Source organism: Sus scrofa, chromosome 16 (assembly GCF_054392235.1).
Source record: "Sus scrofa isolate SSC_HxYL_T2T_F1_AM1 chromosome 16, Sscrofa_HxYL_maternal_Yorkshire_Landrace_v2.0, whole genome shotgun sequence".
NCBI lineage: Eukaryota > Metazoa > Chordata > Mammalia > Artiodactyla > Suidae > Sus > Sus scrofa.
Window position 1 is genome coordinate 84247347 of NC_139398.1, and position 20253 is coordinate 84267599.

Sequence of the window (20253 nt, forward strand, 5' to 3'; positions counted from 1 at the left end):
GCAACCAGAGCCACTGCAGTGACAACCCTGATCCTTAGCTCACTGCATTACCAGGGAACTCCTTCCACTTTTTTTTTTTTTTTTTTTTTGCTTTTTAGGGCCAGTCTTGTGGCATATGGAAGTTCCTAGGCTAGGGGTCGAATCGGAGCTGCAGCTGCCAGCCTACACCACAGCCATAGCAACGTGGGATCCGAGCAGCGTTTATGACCTATACCATAGCTCGTGGCAATGCCAGATCCTAAAGCCATTGAGGGAGGCCAGGGATCAAACCCACATCCTCATGGATACTAGTCAGGTTTGCTACCACTGAGCCACAAGGAACTCTCCCTATCCACTTTTAAACTGGCTTGTCTGCCTTCTTAATGATTTATAGTTCCTTAAAGACCCTAGATACAAGTCCTTTGTTGGTTGTGTACTGCAAATGTCTTCTCTCACGTGGTAGGTTGCCTTTCTCTCTTAAAGGTATCTAAGCAAGAACTAAAATTCTCAATTTTAATTAAGTCCAATTTCTCAGGATTTTCTTTTATGGTTGTTCTATAGTTTCTTTCAGAAGTTTTTTGGTTTTATTGTTCACATTCAGGTTTATGATCCATCTTGAACTGACTTCTGTGTCAGTTGAGAGGCAATGACATGGTGTGTTTTTTTCCATATGCCCATTCAGTTGATGCCATATCATTTATTGAAAAGGCCATCTTTCCTCCCCTGAACGGTGGCATTTTTGCTGTTAATCAGGTGTGGGTCTGCTTATGGACTCTATTTGGTTATCTCTGTATTTTTAATGCATAGTTACACTATATTTCCCTGTTTTCAACTAAAGTATCTATAATCTCCCCACGAATGAGACAAATAACCGAAAAAGCTTTATTCTCCCCCAATTTCTCTCATGTTAGTTCATTTAGAATTTTAATTTCAGATTGGTACCTAAAAATTGTTAATTATTTTAGGCTAAAAATAATTATGAATTAGCTATAAGAAGCACTTGTTTCTTTCTCTTTGTAACTCAGAACTTTCTCTCTGATTACCTGCTTCTTTTAGTAAAATATATTCTCACTTTTTTCCCTTTTTTTGAGATGGTAAACTTGCATCTATTGAAATGACTCTATTTTGCTCTTCCATCTAAGAATAATTGATGTGTAAAAGATTTTAGGTTCAAAAATTTTGTCAAATGTTGACATTCTGCTGTGCTCTATCATTCAATGTTGCTAATTGAGTCTGATGCCAGTCTGATTTTCATTACTTTGTAGGATAATTTGGAAGCATAACATCTATACACCACCCTACTCAGCACTGGAAAACTTTAGATTTTTTTCTAGGTTTGCCTTTTCTTTTATCACAGTCAGCTCTCTTTTAATCTTTTACCTCCTGGAACTACTTACTAGACAGATACTGAAACAATTAGAAGTAGCCTCCAACTCTCAATTTTTTCCCTCATACTTGCAACTTCTTGCCTCTGAATTACATCCTAGAAAATTCCTTGCTCAATCTTCTAGTTCACTAATTCACTCCTCAACAGTAGCTATCTGCTATTTAGTATTTCTTCCAAGATTTTCATTTTCATAAATGATAGAGTTTATTTTATTTTAAGGAGACAGGGGAACATTAATTATACTTATTCAAAAGCCTTGTTAGCATTTAAAGCTAAACAATCCTATCTGTATGTTCTGGCACCATATACTACCAAGGCCTTCCCATGTCTTTAAGAACAAAAACAACCTAAAAGGAATCAACTAAGGATTATTAGTATATCAGCCTCCCAGAGAGCCTTTTATTTAAAGATATGCTTCCAATTATTCAGCACTATTAGATATGTGAGTGTTTTTTAAAGTGGGATTAAAAAAAAAATCTCAAAAGAATTCATTTTTTGCCATCCTTAAAGTGCTAATAAACTTCAGGGAATAAAATTCAAGTTCCTTCAAATTATGGTTTGATTTTGCGTTTTCAATTCTTTTTCACCTATACCACAGCTGCAGCAATGCCAGATCCTCTAACCCTGCACTGGGCCAGAATCGGACCCAAGCCTCCACAGCAACCCAAGCTGCTGCAGTCAGATTCTTAACCCACTGCACCACAATGGAACTTCACTCTTTCAAATAATGAACTTTCATTATTAGCCTCTGTATGCTATAGTTTTCTTTCCCATGTTCACTCAAGAAACCAACCTATTAAAAAATGCTTCTTAATTTGGGAGAACAATGTTTTCTACTGGCTTTCCCAATACATGATATTATAATATCAAATAACTAAATATAACTCAAACAAAAATATGATGATTACTTTATAACATGACATAGTTATGCAATGTTTCATAACTCCAACCTGAGAGGGACGAATACTCACATGCTGTAAGAGGAACAACTCCTAACCATGCGAAGGCCACAAGTGTATAATGAAACCAATATCGTATTGCAGTGCCAATACTTGTAACCAGACCAGCAAATATGTCTTGGATTGGAAGCCGTGAAGGCATATCTGGGGAATAAACTATAAGGGGGGAAATGTTAATATAATTTCATAAAGATTCAAAAATAACATATTTCTAGGCATACAGAACTATCTTAACTTTCAGCATTTGCATTGCACTTAAATATTTTTCCCTGTAAGAAAAATGAATACAATAATTATAATACATTTACCCAGAAGGCATTTATGAGAGCAAATCACATAAGAAATATAGAAGCCAACAATACGGCCTCTGAGCGGGAAAAAAGATTCCAGAGAAGTACACATCCCTCAAAGCCAGAAACTCTTCCCCCCCCTTTTTTAGGGCCACTTCTGCGGCATATGGAAGTTCCCAGGCTAGGGGTCAAATCTGAGCTGCAGCCTACACCACAGCCACAGCAACACCAGATCTGAGTTCCATCTATGACCTATACCACAGCTCATGGCAGTGCCGGATCCTTAACCCAGTAGGCGAGGCCAGGGATCAACCCCGCATCCTCATGGATGCTGGTCAGGTTTGCTATCACTGAGCCACGTCGGGCACTCCAGAACCAGGAGCTTTTTGCAAGGCTAAGTTACACTTTTTTTTTTTTTTGTCTTTTTGCCTTTTCTTGAGCCGCTCCAGCAGCATATGGAGGTTCCCAGGCTAGGGGTCTAATTGGAGCTATAGCCGCCGGCCTACACCAGAGCCACAGCAACACCGGATCCTTAACCCACTGAGCAAGGCCAGAGATCGAACCCACAACCTCATGGTTCCTAGTTGCATTCGTTAACCACTGTGCCACGACGGGAACTCCTACAAGGCTAATTTACACATATTTTAGCCGTCAAACAATTATGTGGCTTCCAAAACTATAAAAGATCATATAAAGCAAACAGGAGCAAAAGGTGAAGTTGATGGCCTGTCATCAGGGAAAAACCATTCCCCCAATATCAGCCTTAGAAATAGCACTCAAAATGAACAACAAAATCTGCAGCAGGGTCACTTCCTGTAGGGGCAAACAGCCTACGGGGTTTGTTAGACCCTTCCTCTCCCCACTATTTTCATATATATTTGGTCTTTGTCCACAGTCCCAGGCTCACAGATCCTAAAACCCTAGGAATTTTCTAACAACATAAGCCATAAAGGTGTCTTTTGTTATGCTAATAAAATGATTTTGGAGGAGGGGGTAGTACGAAGTGGGTTTTCCAGGGGAAATCACCCAAGAAATATAAGGGTTCAAACTTTAAGCCCCACCCTCCCAAACTCTGGGGAGGAGATGGTGGCTGAAGGTAGAATCAATTGCCAATTAGTGATTTAATCAATTGTGCCTATGTAATGAAACCTTCATAAAAACCCCAAAGGACTGGGGTTCAGAGAGCTTCCAAGTTGGTGAACACAAGTAGATTTGGGGAAAATGGTGCATTCTCCCTTTCCACATACCATCTACCTCATGCACCTCTTCAATCTGGTTGTTCCTAAATTACATCCTTTTATAATAAACTGATGACCTAGTAAGTAAAATGTTTCTCTGAGTCCTATCAGCCATTCAATTCAAATTAATTGAATCCAGGGAAGGGGTCACTGGGAACCTCCAATTTAAAGTCAGGAGTTCCCGTTGTGATGCAATAGGATGTACAGTGTCTCTGCAGCACCAGAATGAAGGTTCAATCTCTGGCCGGGTGTAGTGGGTTAAAGGATCCGTCATTGCCACAGCTGTGGCAAAGGTCACAGCTGCAGCTCAGATCTGAACCCTGTCCCAGGAACTCCATATGCCATAGGATGTCCATAATTTAATAAACAAATAAAGACAGTTGGTCAGAAAGTCAAAAGAACAGGTAACAGCCTGGGTTTGAGAATGGTATCTGAAAGGGTATGAGGAGCCCCAGTCTTTTCAGGACTGAGTCCTCAACCTGTGGAATCAAATACTAATTTGGGGTAGATGGTACTGGAACTGAGTTAAGTTGTAGGACAGCCAGCTGGTGCCTGCAGAATTGCTTACTGAAGGGAAAACCACCCCCCCAACACACACACTTTGGAATTGGTACCAGAACCTATTTACCACATTTTAGATAGATTTCCTTCTTAAACGGTGCCAATGAAAACCACTGCTTCACCACAGCTATCTCCAGCAAGGCCAAAACAAGTAATTATGATAAAGTTTTAAAATCAGTGATCTAAAATCTATGAAAACACTATTACAAAACTGTTCACATGAATAAATATTAAGGAACGAACAATTAACAAATGGCAACTTTTTACAACACATCCACAAAGATCACTTACTTTATAACAGGATATTTGGGAGTTCCCGTCGTGGCTCAGTGGTTAACGAATCCAACTAGGAACCATGAGGTTGCGGGTTCGATCCCTGGCCTTGCTCAGTTGGGTTAAGAATCCGGCATTGCCATGAGCTGTGGTGTAGGTTGCAGACACAGCTTGGATCCCTCGTTGCTGTGGCTCTGGCGTAAGCCGGCAGCTATGGCTCCAGTTCGACCCCTAGCCTGGAAACCTCCATATGCCGAGGGAGAGGCCCAAGAAAATGGCAAAAAAAAAAAAAAAGAAGATATTTGATACATAGGAGCAAGTCATTAAACCAGTAGTTTTCTTTGACAGAGAACATGACTGTCGAATGAAAACTAAAAGGTACAAACACAAGCTTTTATTGGCCTCAAAATAAAAAAGCTCAGATGAGTATTTCCTATCAATCAAATGTCATGAAAACATTATTTGGTCTTGTGATTTGCAATAAACCTTACGCTGTACAGTTTTTACGCCCTAAAAAAATTAAACTAAAAAATAACAAAATTGCTGTTTTTTTGAACTCAATGAATATAAAGCTTCAAAAGTGAAACGGTAATGATTTTAATCATATTCATATATACTCATCACATAAAAACCAAGTAAAACTAATTTACAGAATTTATACTTAGCAATTCAAGACACTCAAAACAAAACAAAAATTAAACACAAAAAAACCTTTCGGAAAGTTCCCGTCGTAGCGTTAACGGTAACGAATCCAACTAGGAACCATGAGGCTGTGGGTTCAATTCCTGGCCTCGCTCAGTGGGATGGGAATCTGGCATTGCCCTGAGCTATAATGTAGGTTGCAGACGCAGCTCAGATCTGATGTTGCTGTGGCTGTGGTGTAGGCTGGCAACTGCAGTACGGTTTGCACTTCTAGCCTGGGAACCTCCATATGCCGCAGGTGCGGCCCTAAAAAAAGCAAACCCCCCTCCAAAAAAAACAAAAAAAACCCCACCTTTGGGGAAGGGGGGGAGGGCCATGTGGTAGTATCTAAGAATGAAAATATGCTTCAAATTCTTGATTACTTCCCAGTAGAAACCTCTACTTATTTAAGATGAACAACATTAAATATCAGCCAACAGGTAAAGGAATTATAAAATATAAGTGGAATTTTAAAAACTTACAAAATATTTACCATAGGTTTTATAAAATACTGAGCTTCAAGTCTTAATTTTTAAAAGTGAATTAAATCTTTGTCTTTATTATTGTTATTTCAACCTAAACAATCTTTTTTTCCTGCTTATTTTTTTTTAAGGACCGCACCTGCAGCATATGGAGGTTCCCAGGCTAGGGGTCCAACTGGAGCTATAGCTGCTGGCCTATGCCACAGCCACAGCAACACCAGATCTGAGCCATGTCTGCGGCCTACACCACAGCCCACAGCAACACCAAATTCTTAACCCACTGAAAACGAGGCCAAGGATCGAACCCGAAACCTCATGGTTCCTAGTCGGATTCGTTTCTACTGTACCACAACGGGAACTCCCTACCTATAGCAATCTTAATTCAAAAGCTATCCTAAATTTGAACAGGGATAGATATTCGATAAATTCAAAGCATCATTAATTTTTCCTTTTTTAAAATTTTTTAAATTTATTTTTTATGTTTTACTTTTTAGGGCCACACCTGTGGCATACACAAGTTCCTAGGCTAGGGGTCTAATCAGATCTGCAGCTGCCAGGCTACACCACGGTCACAGCCACAGCCAAGAGGGATCCAAGGCACGTCTGCAACCTACACCACAGCTCATGGCAATGAGGGATCCTTAACCCACTGAGCAAGGCCAGGGACTGAATCCCCAAGCTGATGGATACCAGTCGGGTTCGTTTCCCCTGAGCCACAACGGGAACTCCTTCATCAATAATTTTTCTGGGTGAATAATGGTATTATAGCTATGTTTTTTGTTTGTTTGTTTTTTGTGGGGTTTTTTTATCTTTTTGCTATTTCTTGGGCCGCTCCCACGGCATATGGAGGTTCCCAGGCTAGGGGTCCAATCGGAGTTGTAGCCACCGGCCTACACCACAGCCACAGCAACACGGGATCCGAGCCACGTCTGCAACCCACACCACAGCTCATGGCAACACTGGATCGTCAACGCACTGAGCAAGGGCAGGGATCAAACCCGCAACCTCATGGTTCCTAGTTGGATTCATTAACCACTGCACCACAACGGGAACTTCAGCTCTGTTTTTTTTTTTAAGAACCCTTATTTTTTAGAGACACATGATAAAATATATAGAGATGAAATCGTAAGTAATAGGATTTGCTTTAATAAGGATGGAAAAGTAGGGAACAAGAGCATAAGTAATGACATGTAAAGGTTATGACTTGAAAATTGGTGAAACTGAGTGATGGATACATATGCACTCTTTATACCTTTGTATATATTTGAACTTGTCCAAAATAAAAAAATAAAAAAAGGGAAAAAGAAATATCCCACAAACTGGAGTTCCCATCGTGGCTCAGCAGAAACAAATCCACCTAGGAACTATGAGGTTGCAGGTTCTATCCCTGGCCTCACTCAGTACGTTAAGGATCTGGCGTTGCATAAGCTGTGCTGTGGGTCGAAGATGTGGCTCAGATCTGGCATTGCTGTGGCTCTGGCGTAGGCCGGCAGCTGTAGCTCCGACTGGACCCCTAGCCTGGGAACCTCCATATGCTGTAAGTGCGGCCCTATAAAAGCAAAAAAAAAAAAAAAAATCGAAAGTGTTATAGCCATATAGTAGAAAAAATTTTGTACTTTCTATGAAAGACAAAATAAATTGAAAACAGTTGCTTTAAAATTGTTTAAACACTTACACAGCCAGTTAAAACCTAGAAATATACTAAAGAACTTACTTGGTGTGAAAGCAAATCTGTGCTTGCATAATTCACAGTATTCTTTTCGACTGTGTTTCAGCCACTGAACTAAGCTGCAATTACAAATACATTCCTAAGTACTGTGTTCATAAGAAAGAAACTTTAAATTTTACATATCACAGAATTTCTACAATTTTAAATTTAGAATATTCTTATCATTGATGCCCTCTAAGAGCAATGAACTATAACAGGTAAAGATTAAAAACATGTATTTCTACTATTACAAAGCAGTTTAGATTAACTGAACAAATTAACTAATTCGTGTAAACTGTAATCTCCTCAAAGTCACCTGAACACAGAATAATCTCCAAGCATCAACATCAGTTCTAATACTGGTCTGATGATACTGCTACCTGATGGCAGGTCTGTCACTAAATGGCTGGCTGTGTGACCTAGAACAAGTTACTGAACCTCTCTATGCTTCAGTTTCCTCATGTGCATCATCGTTATCACAATATTCCATCTTACAGTTTTGTTTTTAAGGTTTAAATGGGTAAAGATGTATAAAAGCACTGAGTATTACCTGACACAAAGCATTTCATAAATGTAAGTTATAACCATGCCAAGCAAAACTAGAAAACTCTAATACTTCCAATGAACAAAATAAGCTCTCCACAGTAGAAATACATAAATGGGTACTCACATGTACCTGGAAGACAATATACCAAAATGTCATGGTATGGTAATAAGAAATATGCATAATTTCCCAATTTTCACAATACAATTTTTTAAAAATTAACTACAGAGAAAATTCATTAAAATAGTCCCCCTTATTACAAGGTAACAAAAGTGAAGCTCAGACATAAAAATTTCCTAAAAGGATGACTCACCATTCTTGATGGATAAACTTAATACTGCCAGTACATACACAAGGATGATAAAGAGGTTTCTCAGGTGTTCCCTCTGACCGACACACTCTACATATGTCTATTAATGAAAAAGAAATATCGAATTATCTTTGGCTATAACTTTAAAAGACTACCAAAAACTAAAACAGTCCATGTTAAAGCAAGACACAATCACTAGATAAAACATTAATAAACATTATGGAGAAATGGGAAGTTCCCTTTGTGACTCAAAGGATTAAGAATCCAACTAGTATCCACGAGGACGGGAAGGTTTGATCCCTGGCCTTGCTCAGTGGGTTAAGGATCTGGCGTTGCCATGAGCTGTGGTCTAGGTCAGACGCGGCTCAGATCTGGTGTTGCTGTGGCTGTGATGTAGGCCAGCAGCTGCAGCTCTGATTCAACCCCCAGCCTAAGAACTTCCATATGCCACAGGTGTGGACCTAAAAAGAAAAAAAAAATGAAGAAATGAAAGGTGGGATCAGGATGACAAGCAAGTATATCTGAAACTTTCAAATTTTCTCTTATACAAAAAGGTCAACTGCTAGTTTGTGCGAGAACTCTGTAAATAAATCAAAATTGAAAATAACAAACAGTGGCTTTATTTAAAATCGCACTCTCATTACTAACAAATTATAAATAGAAATATGCAAAATCACATCACTGCTCACGTCCTAACAGTTTAAAATCCTAAGTCCAGTCCTAAGTTTAAACTCCATTAAAACACATCTTGGGGGAAAAAACAGCAGTGAGCGGACCTGGAGATATCTCACCACTAAAGGGACACACACACACACACACACACACACTCTCCCTCTCTCTCTCTCTCTCTCTCTCTCTCTCTCTCTCTCTCTCTCTCTCTCTCTCTCTCTCTCTCTCTCTCACCACTAGAGGGAGATACACACACAAAATGGGGGGAGTACCCCAAGACTGTGAAGGCGACACACACACACACACACACACACACACACCTCTCTCACCACTAGAGGGAGATACACACACAAAATGGGGGGAGTACCCCAAGACTGTGAAGGCGCCAGAGAGGCTGCATTATGCAGAAACTACGGGAGCTCAGGGCTACAGGGTCCACAGCCAGAGGGCAGCAGCTCTTTCCTCACTCCCTCCACACCCCTCCCTACCCCACCCCTGCCCACACCCCAAGTGGTTCTCAGGGCACTACTTGTCAGAGTTACCTGGGGTGGCAGATGACACACAGATGACTGAAACAGATCCATCTTGCTGTTAGCTCTTTAATGTGGTCCTGCCACAGGACCACCAACCAAAACCTGGTTGCAACTTTTTATTTAGACCATCTTCTCAATGATCCACCAAGGCCAAGTGCAAACCCCAAGTGGCAATCTGAGGGCCCAGTGGCAGGGTGAGCAAGAGGGAAGGGCCTGATAAAAGCTTCTGATTGACTCTTTTACAGGGAATTCCTCATTAATGAGGAATAACTGCAACCCAGAGCCTACCACAAAAGGATTTAATAATCAACCCCCAGCACCTGCCAGACTAGGATGTGCACACACAGGGCAGTGTGGCAAAGTCCCAGCCACTTAAGAGCATCAGTGACTTCTGACTGCTCAGTCTTGGGCTGCTCAACAACATCTGTCAAAGTTAGGGATACTGAACTTTCAGGGTAACCTAAGTGGTTAGCACACTAGTCTCCCTGGTTGTCAATAAACCAGACAACACAGAAAAGGTCATGCAACAACCACCCACGGAAGAGCTATCAACATGCCAATCCTGCCTGCAATGGAGTCGAGTAGGGTTGTCCAGCTTGAGTCAAATTAGGCATAGGTTACATAGCTGTGCCTTTTCAACTTCAGCTTTGAAACCAGACACTCCAGCTACCACATTTGAGGGATGTGGTTTCCTAGAAGCTGCCAGCACATTACTGGGAATAACACTGGCACTGGCATCATTTATGGTCAGAACAACACAGGCTTGGAATTTCTTCAAACCTCCTATTTTCACCTTCATCCTTAATTAATGGAAACATCCATGGCAAAAGCTTATTCTCTGGTCAGAACTGCATCAATTGAAGACTGTGAGCTCTAGTGATACAATACCAATCTCCCAATCATCCCACCTAACAGGCCTCTGCAACCAAAGTTTTAACACAAACGAAACTGAACCACATTCCCCTTCTGCAATTTCCAGGGGCAGTGTGCAGGCAGCCTTCTTTGAGTACCCCAGTTTCCTCAAGAGCATATTTCAGCCCAGGGAAACTCGGCTCAGAGCCAGGACAAGCAAGAAGCAGAGGATGAGGATGGAACAGGGGCTCCCCAGTGTAGACACACTGCCCTACAGGAGATCACACAGCATTTTAACACACGAAATTCACTACCTTGCCATTGAAACTAGGGATTTCTTCAGCTGCAGGCAGGATTTGCCCTGCAATGGGTCAGCCTTAAAGGATTCTAAGTGGCCTCATTCCAATTACCGGACCTTGAAAAACTCCAGCTGTTAATCGTCACTGCCTTCCTTGGTTGGGGTAACTGATTACTGTGCTTCCTCTGTGGAACTGAACCCAGATTTCCCATTATCTGGACTCCCAGACATAGTGGTAACCATGGTAGGCACAATGACTTCTTGAAGAGGCCACAGGACATGCAATCCAGGTTATCTAGAATCATCAGAGCAGAGCTACTGTTGCCCACAGGCATGGATTAGTTCTAGAATTACCACAGTTCTGCAGGTAGCAGCTGAACAAGGGCTCAAACATCAGCTGGAAGTGCTTAGAGTCCTGTGGATTACCTTTAGAGACAGGCACGTTCTACCTCAGGATGATCCACCTAGGGTGGGATGAGTGCAAGTGTGGGTGGGCCAGTGCAATCACAGGGCAAAGCGGTCCCACCTTGTCCTATCTCCCCAGCCAGCTCTCAGGCTGCAGGAACAGAAAGAGCACAGTAGTGAAAAGGAGGCAAGAGGTGTTCCGTAGGCAGGACACAGTGCAGAGAGAGGTGTCAGAAACACTGCTGGGCTTGCACAAATGAGGGCTGCCACATGGCCCTCCAGAATCATGGTGACTGGTCAGCCACCAGTTATGTGGCAATGGACTGGGGTTGGGCAGGGATAGCCTTTGTTGGCACACCTCGACTGGTAGGATGCAGGGAAACAACGTCAACATGCCTGAATGGTAGATCACCGGGGGGGGCTCCTTCAGAGATATGGACCAGACCCGCAAAGGTGATCTAGGCCTATGTGATGCTAGGGAACTGAAACAAGGACCGCACAGCAGGAGGATAAGGGGTGTGCCCATCTGCAGGAGGCACCTCATCTCTGCACACTCCAAAGGATGGCCACAGGGGAGGACCAATAGCAGATGGGATAGGGGAGGGGGTAGGATTGGAGATAGCGGATCTCCATTAGCAGGACCAAGAAACACACACGAATAAGACCAGACACTAATTTTCAGTAGCCCCCCATCCTTCTGAAGGACAAACCAACAAACACAAAACTAAGCTAATACAACGAATCTAAATCAAGCCCCAGGGCTCTGCTCAACAGAATCTGGAGTACAAAACTGGGACTCATCAGGCCCCTGAAAGGTTGAAACTATTTTTGTTTTAACACTAAGATAGTCTTTTACTCTCATTATCTCACCAGTGTACAGTGGAGTTTTCCAGAGGCTACATGAGACAACTGTTTGAACGCAGCTGCCTCCCATTAAACCAGACATTTAAGAGATATGCAAATATAAACCAAATCCAGTCTCCTCACTAATATTTTGAGTTTAGAATATATAGTTATTTTCATGGAAAAAAACACATAATGGGTGTGTTAAGTGAATAAATATTCCTAAATTTTCTTTTATTCTATTACATGCCAAATAAAAGCTCTTCTGAGTTTTTTTTTTTTTTAATTTACAGGGATCCTGAGACCAAAAAAGTTTGAGAATCACTGCTCTATCATATATATATATATGTTTGCATATATATAAATAACTATGTGTGTATATATGTATATATAAAACTCACAGAACATTTGAAAAAAAATAGAAAATAACCATGGCTCTCTCAACACACACATATACACAAAATTATCATTATTTTATCAGAGACGTCACAGGGCTCCATTGACTATCTAAAAGGAAAGGAAGCATTAGACTTCTGAATTACCTTGTTTTAGAACCATGGAAATATTTTAAATAATAGTAAAACAAAAATATATCAAATGAAAAATAAACCAAAAACAAATTAAATGAACCTGTGTATCAAGCTTGAGCACAGAAAATATTTATTTTAGAGACTTCAAAATACGGTCATACATCCCTAGTAGGCAAAGATAGAACTACAAAAAAATCCTGAAGAGAATTCAGTAACCATGGTATTTATAGTAATAATACTGACAGTCATTTTAAAACTTGGAAGATAAAGCCAATAACAGTATGACAGTGGTACTGTGTTTTTTTGTTTAAAAAGAAGTTATTATCTCTTAGAATACATAAGTATTTATTTACACATGAAGAGATACTATGTAGGATTTTATTTTAAAACATACAGCAAAAGCATGGAGAAGCAAGAGGGAAAGGGTTAAAACAACTATCAGCCATACGCTTGTATCTGTTGAATCTAGATACTGTTTATATGGAAGTTTATTACATTAGTCTATTTGTGACAGTTTGAAATGTTACATAACAAAACCTTTTTAAAAAAATCAGAGATTAAAGGTTCAATCTGTAAATATGACTGCTGAACTTTTATTTTACTCACACTATCAAGTCCAATTTTATCAATGAAGTTCTTTAGCAGGAGATCTTAGCATATATTTAACATACACACACAAATGTGAAAACTCATTTTAGCAATTTTCTTATTTCACTGACCATGTTTTTTAAAATGTGTTAAAACTTTCACTGCTGTATCTTCATCAGGGAAAGAAAGCAGAATAAGATTTAAATAGCATGTTTTTCAACATTTCTAAAAGCTTACTTTTATGCAACCAAAATCCCAATTCTAATTTAAAAGATTTACTCCAAATGACTCTCTAATACAGAATGTGGTCCAAAAAAACAATATCATAGATCTCTTCTGCTGCACTGACTCTTGTTTTTCCCCAGAGGATGAAGTTATGACTAAATGAGTTTTGTTCAAGAGACTCTTACGTATAAATATCTCCCTAAATGGAAAGACAAAAATTGTTGGAATAAATCAGCCAGAATGGTGATAGGCCCTAGCTATAAACACTTGTAAGGCAAACATTCAGCTATTTAGCAGGCCCAGAGCCACATCAGATTAGGCGTGGCTTATCCACACCTTATCAGGAAACTGGAGGCCAGGAGAAGCTGCCTGAGATAAGCTACACCTGCCACTGCTCTATATCCTCAACTAAATTTCCTTGGTGTGCATGCACGCGCACACGCGCACACGCACACACACACATGCTGAATAAATACATAAGAAACTATTAAGAATTGCTACCTTTAGCACGGTCAAGGTTGGGAGAAAAAAGTTCCTTTTTTTTTTTTTTTTTTATAGGGCCAAACCATGGCATATGGAGGTTCCTAGGCTAGGGGTCCAATAGGAGCTGTAGCCACCAGCCTATCCCAGAGCCACAGCAACGTGGGATCAGAGCCACATCTGCGACCTACACCACAGCTCTTGGCAATGCCAGGTCCTTAACCACTGAGCCAGCCAGGGATCGAAACCGAAATCTCACGGTTCTTAGTCGGATTCGTTTCCACTACACCACAACAGGAACTCTTATTTTGTATGTTTGCCACCTACAGCATAGATGCACCTTGGTATGGATGGGTGGATTACTTCCATGTGTACCATGACTCCAGGGCACTCAAGTCCCATAGTCAGCCCTCCACATCCATATGTGTGGATTCAAGCAACCACGACTGAAATTTTCAATCTGCAGTCTGTTGAATCTAAAGATGCAGGCCCTACAAATACTGGAAGCAAGAATATAATTATTGGGAAAAATCTGCATATAAGTAGTATATGACCCGAGTAGTTCAAACCAGTGTTGTTTAAGAATCAACTGTATATATTGTGTAGTATTTTGCTAGTATCTTACTTAAAATCAATTGTTTCCTATATACTTATGCTCAAAGACACAGACAAGAATGTACATATAGTAACTTTATTCACAATATCTCCAAAATGGAAACTACCCAAATTGCCTAAATTTGGCATATACATTTAGATAAATAATTTTTGATATATTCCCACAATTTAACATTTCCTGGCAAAAAGAATAAACCAAGCAAAACTTCAAACTACAATTTGGATTTATCTCATAAAGTGATGTGGGGTGATAAAGAACCCAGAGAAGAAGAGTACACTCCTAATCAATTCCGCATGTAGAAAGTTCAAAAACATTAAAAACTAACATATCCTTAGGAAATCAGGAAAAGATTCACTCTATCAAAGGCAGCAGTAGAGACTAGAAGTGAAGATTCCAGATAAAGATGAAATAATCTACTCCCTATTCCTCATGCCAAGAACAGCTAAAAACCCAGGACATTATATACAAAACAAACATGAGATTCTAAAAGGTGAAGAGAAAACAGAGCAGTAAAAGGAGCTGGGGCCCCAAAAACCTGCAAGGCAGTGAGTTCTGTGGGTTTTGTGTTTTCACGTATCCTGGACTGGAGGCTGAGGTGGATGGAGGTTAGTAACCTAGAAACACCAATGAGAACAGACCAACTCCCCACAGCCCGCAACCCTGCTCTCTCTAGCCAAAGTACCAGGAAAGAGGCAACTTAGCAAGATAGAAAACTTTTAAACAATAACTGTTGTAACCCCAGCCAAACAGCGTAAGAAAAATATTTGACCCCACCACCTCCTCTGACTTTGTCAAAGCCAAGTGAGGAGTAGACTCTATTTAAGTTCCTGAGCCCAAGTGAATTATCAAGCAACTTCATGAAGAAGTTGGTTTAAGCTAACTCGACTCCAAAAGAGCACTTCTTTGGATTTTATCATATATCTTGGTTATGTGATCAAGTTTTCTTGAATGTTTTACTTTTTCATAACTTAATGTCAATATTCTATATACCTCTACTACTTTATTATATTCTTCCATTTGAACAGTAGATTGCTCCCTTTAAGTACACACATTACATTATTGAAATATAAAAGTAAAAATAACTAGGCAGTAGAGCAGCTAATTAAGTAGTAGTTTTTATTTCTAGTGAGACTGGATATTTCCACATTTTGCCATGTTCTCTTTCTTTGCCATGAATTTTCTCTTCAAATCCTCCATACACTTTCCTAACTGGGGGTCTTAACAACAATAGTCAAAAAAAAAAAAAAAAAAAAAAAAAAAAAACCAGCAAAGAGGAGTGTCCTTAGCCTAGCAGTTAAGGATCTGGCATTGTCACTGCTGTGGCTCAGGTCATTGCTGTGGCAGGGGTTTGAACCTTGGCCTGGGAACTTATGCATACCACAGGCACAACCAAAAACAAAAAAGAATTCAGCAAAAGATGTGAACAGATACTTCACCAACGAAGGTATACAAATGAAACAATGCTTATGACATTAGGGAAATAAACTAAAATCACAATAAGATGTTGATGACTACACAACAACGTGCTTACATTTAATGGTACTGAATTACACACTTAAAAATGGTTAGAAAAAAAGGGGAGTTCCCGCTGCGGCTCAGTAAGTTACAAACCCAACTAGTATCCATGAGGATGCGGATTCAGTCCCTGGCCTCACTCACTGGGTTAAGGATTCCTCATTGTTCTGAGCTGTGTTATACATCACAGACACGACCTGGATCCTGCATTGCTGTGGCTGTGACATAGGCTGGCAGCTGCAGCTCCAATTCAACCCCTAGCCTAGGAACTTTTATATGCCACAGGTGCAGCCCTAACAGGCAAAAAAAAAAAAAAAAAAAGTTAGAATACAGAGTTCCCTGATGGCCTAGCAGTTAAGGATTCAGTGTGGTCACTGATGTGGTTTAAGTTCAAGCCCTAGCTGGAGAACTTCTGCATGCCACAGATGTGGCAAAAAAAAAAAAGAAAAAAAAAAAGTTATAATAGTATATTGTTATGTATATTTTACCACATTAAGAACAAATGTCTAGGAGTTCCCATTGTGGCACAGCAGAAATGAATCCAACCAGTATCCATGAGGTTGAAGGCTGGGTCCCTGGCCTCGCTCATGGGTTGGGGATCTGGTGTTGCCGTTACCATGGGCTGTGGTGTAGGTCGCAGACATTGCTCAGATCCCGTGTTGCTGTGGCTGTGGCACAGGCTAGCAGCTGCAGCTTCAGGTCAACCTCTAGCCTGGGAACCTCCATGTGCTGTGGGGGTGGCCCTAAAATGCCAAAAAAAAAAAAATGTTTAGGGGTTCCCATGTGGCTCAGCAGGGTAAGGATCTGGCATTGTTACTGAATCAGCCTGGGCTGCTGCTGTGGCATGTGTTCAATCCCTGGCTGGGAACTTCCACATGCCACAGGCATGGCCAAAAAAAAAAAAGAAAAAAAGAAAGAAAACAATATTAAAACGACAGTAAGATAACCACTACATAACCTATTAAAATGACAAAAATTAAAATATACATACTCTTACCATATATCCAGCAATCCTATTTCTAGGTATTTAACCTAGTAAAATGAAAAATTCTCAGGAAAATCTATGTAAATATGTATAATAATTTCATTCATAAATCCCACCAAACTGGAAACAACTGACCCATACATTCCACAAATGGGGAATGGATAAACTGTAGTACATCCCTGCAAAAGAATATCACTCAGCAATAAAAAGGAACAAACTACTGATAAGTGCAACGGTATGAATAATAAATCTCAAATGCATTATGTTAAATGACAGAAGCCAGACTCAAACAGCTACATACTGTTTAATTTCATTTATGACATTCTGGAAAAAGCAAAACTATATAGGCAGAAACATTATCAGTGGTTGCCAGGGATCTGCAAGTGGGGCTGACCATAAAAGGGTACAAAGCTATTTTGGGGAGTAAAAGAACTATTCTATATCTTGATTGTGGTGGCTACATAACTGCATATATTTCTCCAAAACTCACAGACATCATATAAGGAAAATTTTACTTTAATTACACTTTAATTTTTTTTTAAAGTAGAGATTTCTACAGTGTGTCTAAATAGATGTGGGAAGAAAGAACAAATGACAAAAGGTAATTACATGGGAAAAAAAAAAAAAAACACCGTGTTCTCCCCCTAAAATGTGGTCTAATGAAGTTGTAGATTTTGTTTTCAAGGTCACACCTGTAGCATATGGAAGTTCCTGGGCTAGCGTTTGAACTGGACCTGCAGCTGCAGGCCTAAACCACAGCCACAGCCACACCAGACTCGACCCACATCCAAGACCTATCTGCAGCTTGTGGCAACACGGGATCCTTAACCCACTAAGTGAGGCCAGGGATTGAACCCACATCCTCACAGACACTATGTCGGGTTCTTCACTCCAGAGCCACAACGGAATCTCCCATAGTTGTAGATTTAAATGTATTCCAATGAACACATTTACTTCATCTAACTAGGTAGGAAGTAACATTGTTGGGGACTGTAGAAAACATTGGCACTGGTTATTAAATGTTTTGGCATCCCACTTTCTGGGTATGTGGCAAGGCTGCACTTCCCCAGCACCTATGAAATTACACACAGACATGTGACTTGCTTTTCTCAATGAAATGTGAGTTATAGTGATACATATCACTTCTGGGTAGAAGTTTTGAGGCACCGATGAACAACAATTCATCTGTGTTTTCCTGCCTCAATAACTGTGGAATCACACACTATGACATGGTCTCCAATCTAGATCTCCAAGTGACCAGTTACTTGCAGGAGCATCTCTCGATACCCATTACAGATGTGATGTCAGTGAGAAATTAATCTTTTATTGCTTTAAGCTGCTCAGTTTTGGGAGTAACTCGTGACTAAGACATAAATTAGCTTATCCCATTTTATAAAGGATCTTAGGAGTTCCTGTTGTGGCTCAGTGGAAACAAATCCGACTAGTATCCATGAGGATGAATGTCCTTCCCTGGCCTTGACCAGTGGGTTAAGGATCTGGTCTTGCTGTGAGCTGTGCTGTAGGCCGGCAGCTACAGCTCCAATTTGACCCCTAGCCTGGGAACCTCCATATGCTACAGGTGTGGCTCTAAAAAGACAAAAGAGAGAGAGAGAGCATGAACAATGCTGAAAAGATAAGCAAATACCAGGTTCTTTTATGCTCCAAAGTCATCATCTGGTTTCTAACTGTAATGATTAAGCACAGTCACACTGGCAAATTTCAAATCATTGATGACCACAGAGCTGGGAAAATTACCATGAATCTCAAAAGCAAGTTAAATAAGTATGAAGGGTGATCGGCCCCAGACTTGAAGTACAACTCAAAAATCTAGAAAAACGGCCAAATAACCTGCTTCTATTCTGTTAGTTTGGTTTCACTGTACTAACAAACCTCAGCTGTCATCAAGGACCATGAAGAAACAAGACAAAAACACAGAGAAATCCTGGAATTCTGTTTCTAGGGGTGTTCATAAATGGGCAAATAAAATGCCTCGGTGGGAAGGGGGAGAAGTCGAAGGAAAAAATAATCTGTTTTGTTTACTAGGATCAATCCCACCACCCAAAACCTCAACAGAATAACTAAGACCAAGGATACAACAGGAGAGGTCTACAAAAGGCACAGCCTGAGGCCCTTCACTAAAGATGAAACAATGTTCTGTTATAGAGTAAGGCATCACCAAATCTGCACGTAGTAAAATTTCAAATTTTGCTCAGACCAAAGTAAAATCAATGCACTTCTCTGGCTATGAATGCAAATCCACCTAGAACAAGGAAGCAAAGCTCTTCCTGGTTTTCAAGGGCAAATTTCTTCTCTTAAATACTGGCAACTTTTGTTGATTTATTTGAATACTTAGTATCTTCACAAAGCATAACTTTTAAAAGTTCTTAGCACAGTGCCTAGCTCAATAGTTTTTTTGTTTTTGTTTTTATTATGTAAATTTCAAATCCACAGGGACTAAGTATAGAGGCAGCCCAAGATATGAATGTGGGGGGCAGTGTGAGAGGTTGTCAAGTTGGTGCCACCTGTGCAAGTCACATCCATTAAGGGCTACCCTATGCCATCCATTTTTTAGCCAACAATCCAGTTCATGGTTTTTAGGGCCACAGCCGCAGCATGTGGAGGTTCCCAGGCTAGGTGTCTAATCGGAGCTACAGCTGCCGGCCTACACCACAGCCACTGCAACATGAGATCTGAAACACATCTGGAACCCACACCACAGCTCACAGCAATGCCAGATCTTTAACTCACTGAGGGAGCCGAGGGACCGAATCCACAACCTCATAGTTCCTGGTTGGATTCGTTTCCGATGCACCATGACAGGAACTCCACCAAATATATTCTAAGTACCTACTATGAAGAGAAATGAAAAACATTTCTAAAAGCTTTGGGTACATTCTCTCCCCAGCCCCTCTTCTTCTGTGCCTGAGTCATGTGGCCTGAGTCGTGTGGAAGTTCCTGAGCCAGGGACGGAATCCACACCAAAGCATTAACCCAAGCCACAGCAGTAACAACGCTGGATTCTTAAGCCGCTGAGCCACCAGGGAAGAGTACAACCAAATTCTGAGCCACTGTTTATCTCTTGAAAAGTTCTTTCACATAAGATTTCAAAACATTTCTACTTTCCTTCTGGTGATAAACCAGTGATAATTTAATAAACAAAGGGTTTAATACTTTATTTTTTAGAATGAGGTTACATGTACAGAAGATGGGAGAAGACAGTGCAGCGTTCCCACATACACAGTACCCAGTATCCCCTACTAGTGTAACATCCTATATTAGGATGGTACTTTGATTACACTTAG

The 20253-nt window shown here is 40.4% G+C and overlaps 1 protein-coding gene across 6 annotated transcripts in view; it reads right to left on the reverse strand.

Moving 5' to 3' along the window:
* MARCHF6 (membrane associated ring-CH-type finger 6) overlaps positions 1–20253 on the reverse strand; it is an 84787-nt gene that overhangs the window by 54369 nt on the left and 10165 nt on the right. For 4 of the 6 annotated variants that reach the window (NM_001130535.1, XM_085001507.1, XM_085001511.1 and 1 more), the window contains 3 exon segments: positions 2338–2481; positions 7565–7638; positions 8416–8512. In NM_001130535.1, the coding sequence (NP_001124007.1) occupies positions 2338–2481; positions 7565–7638; positions 8416–8512 (315 nt within the window). 6 annotated transcript variants of the gene reach the window in all.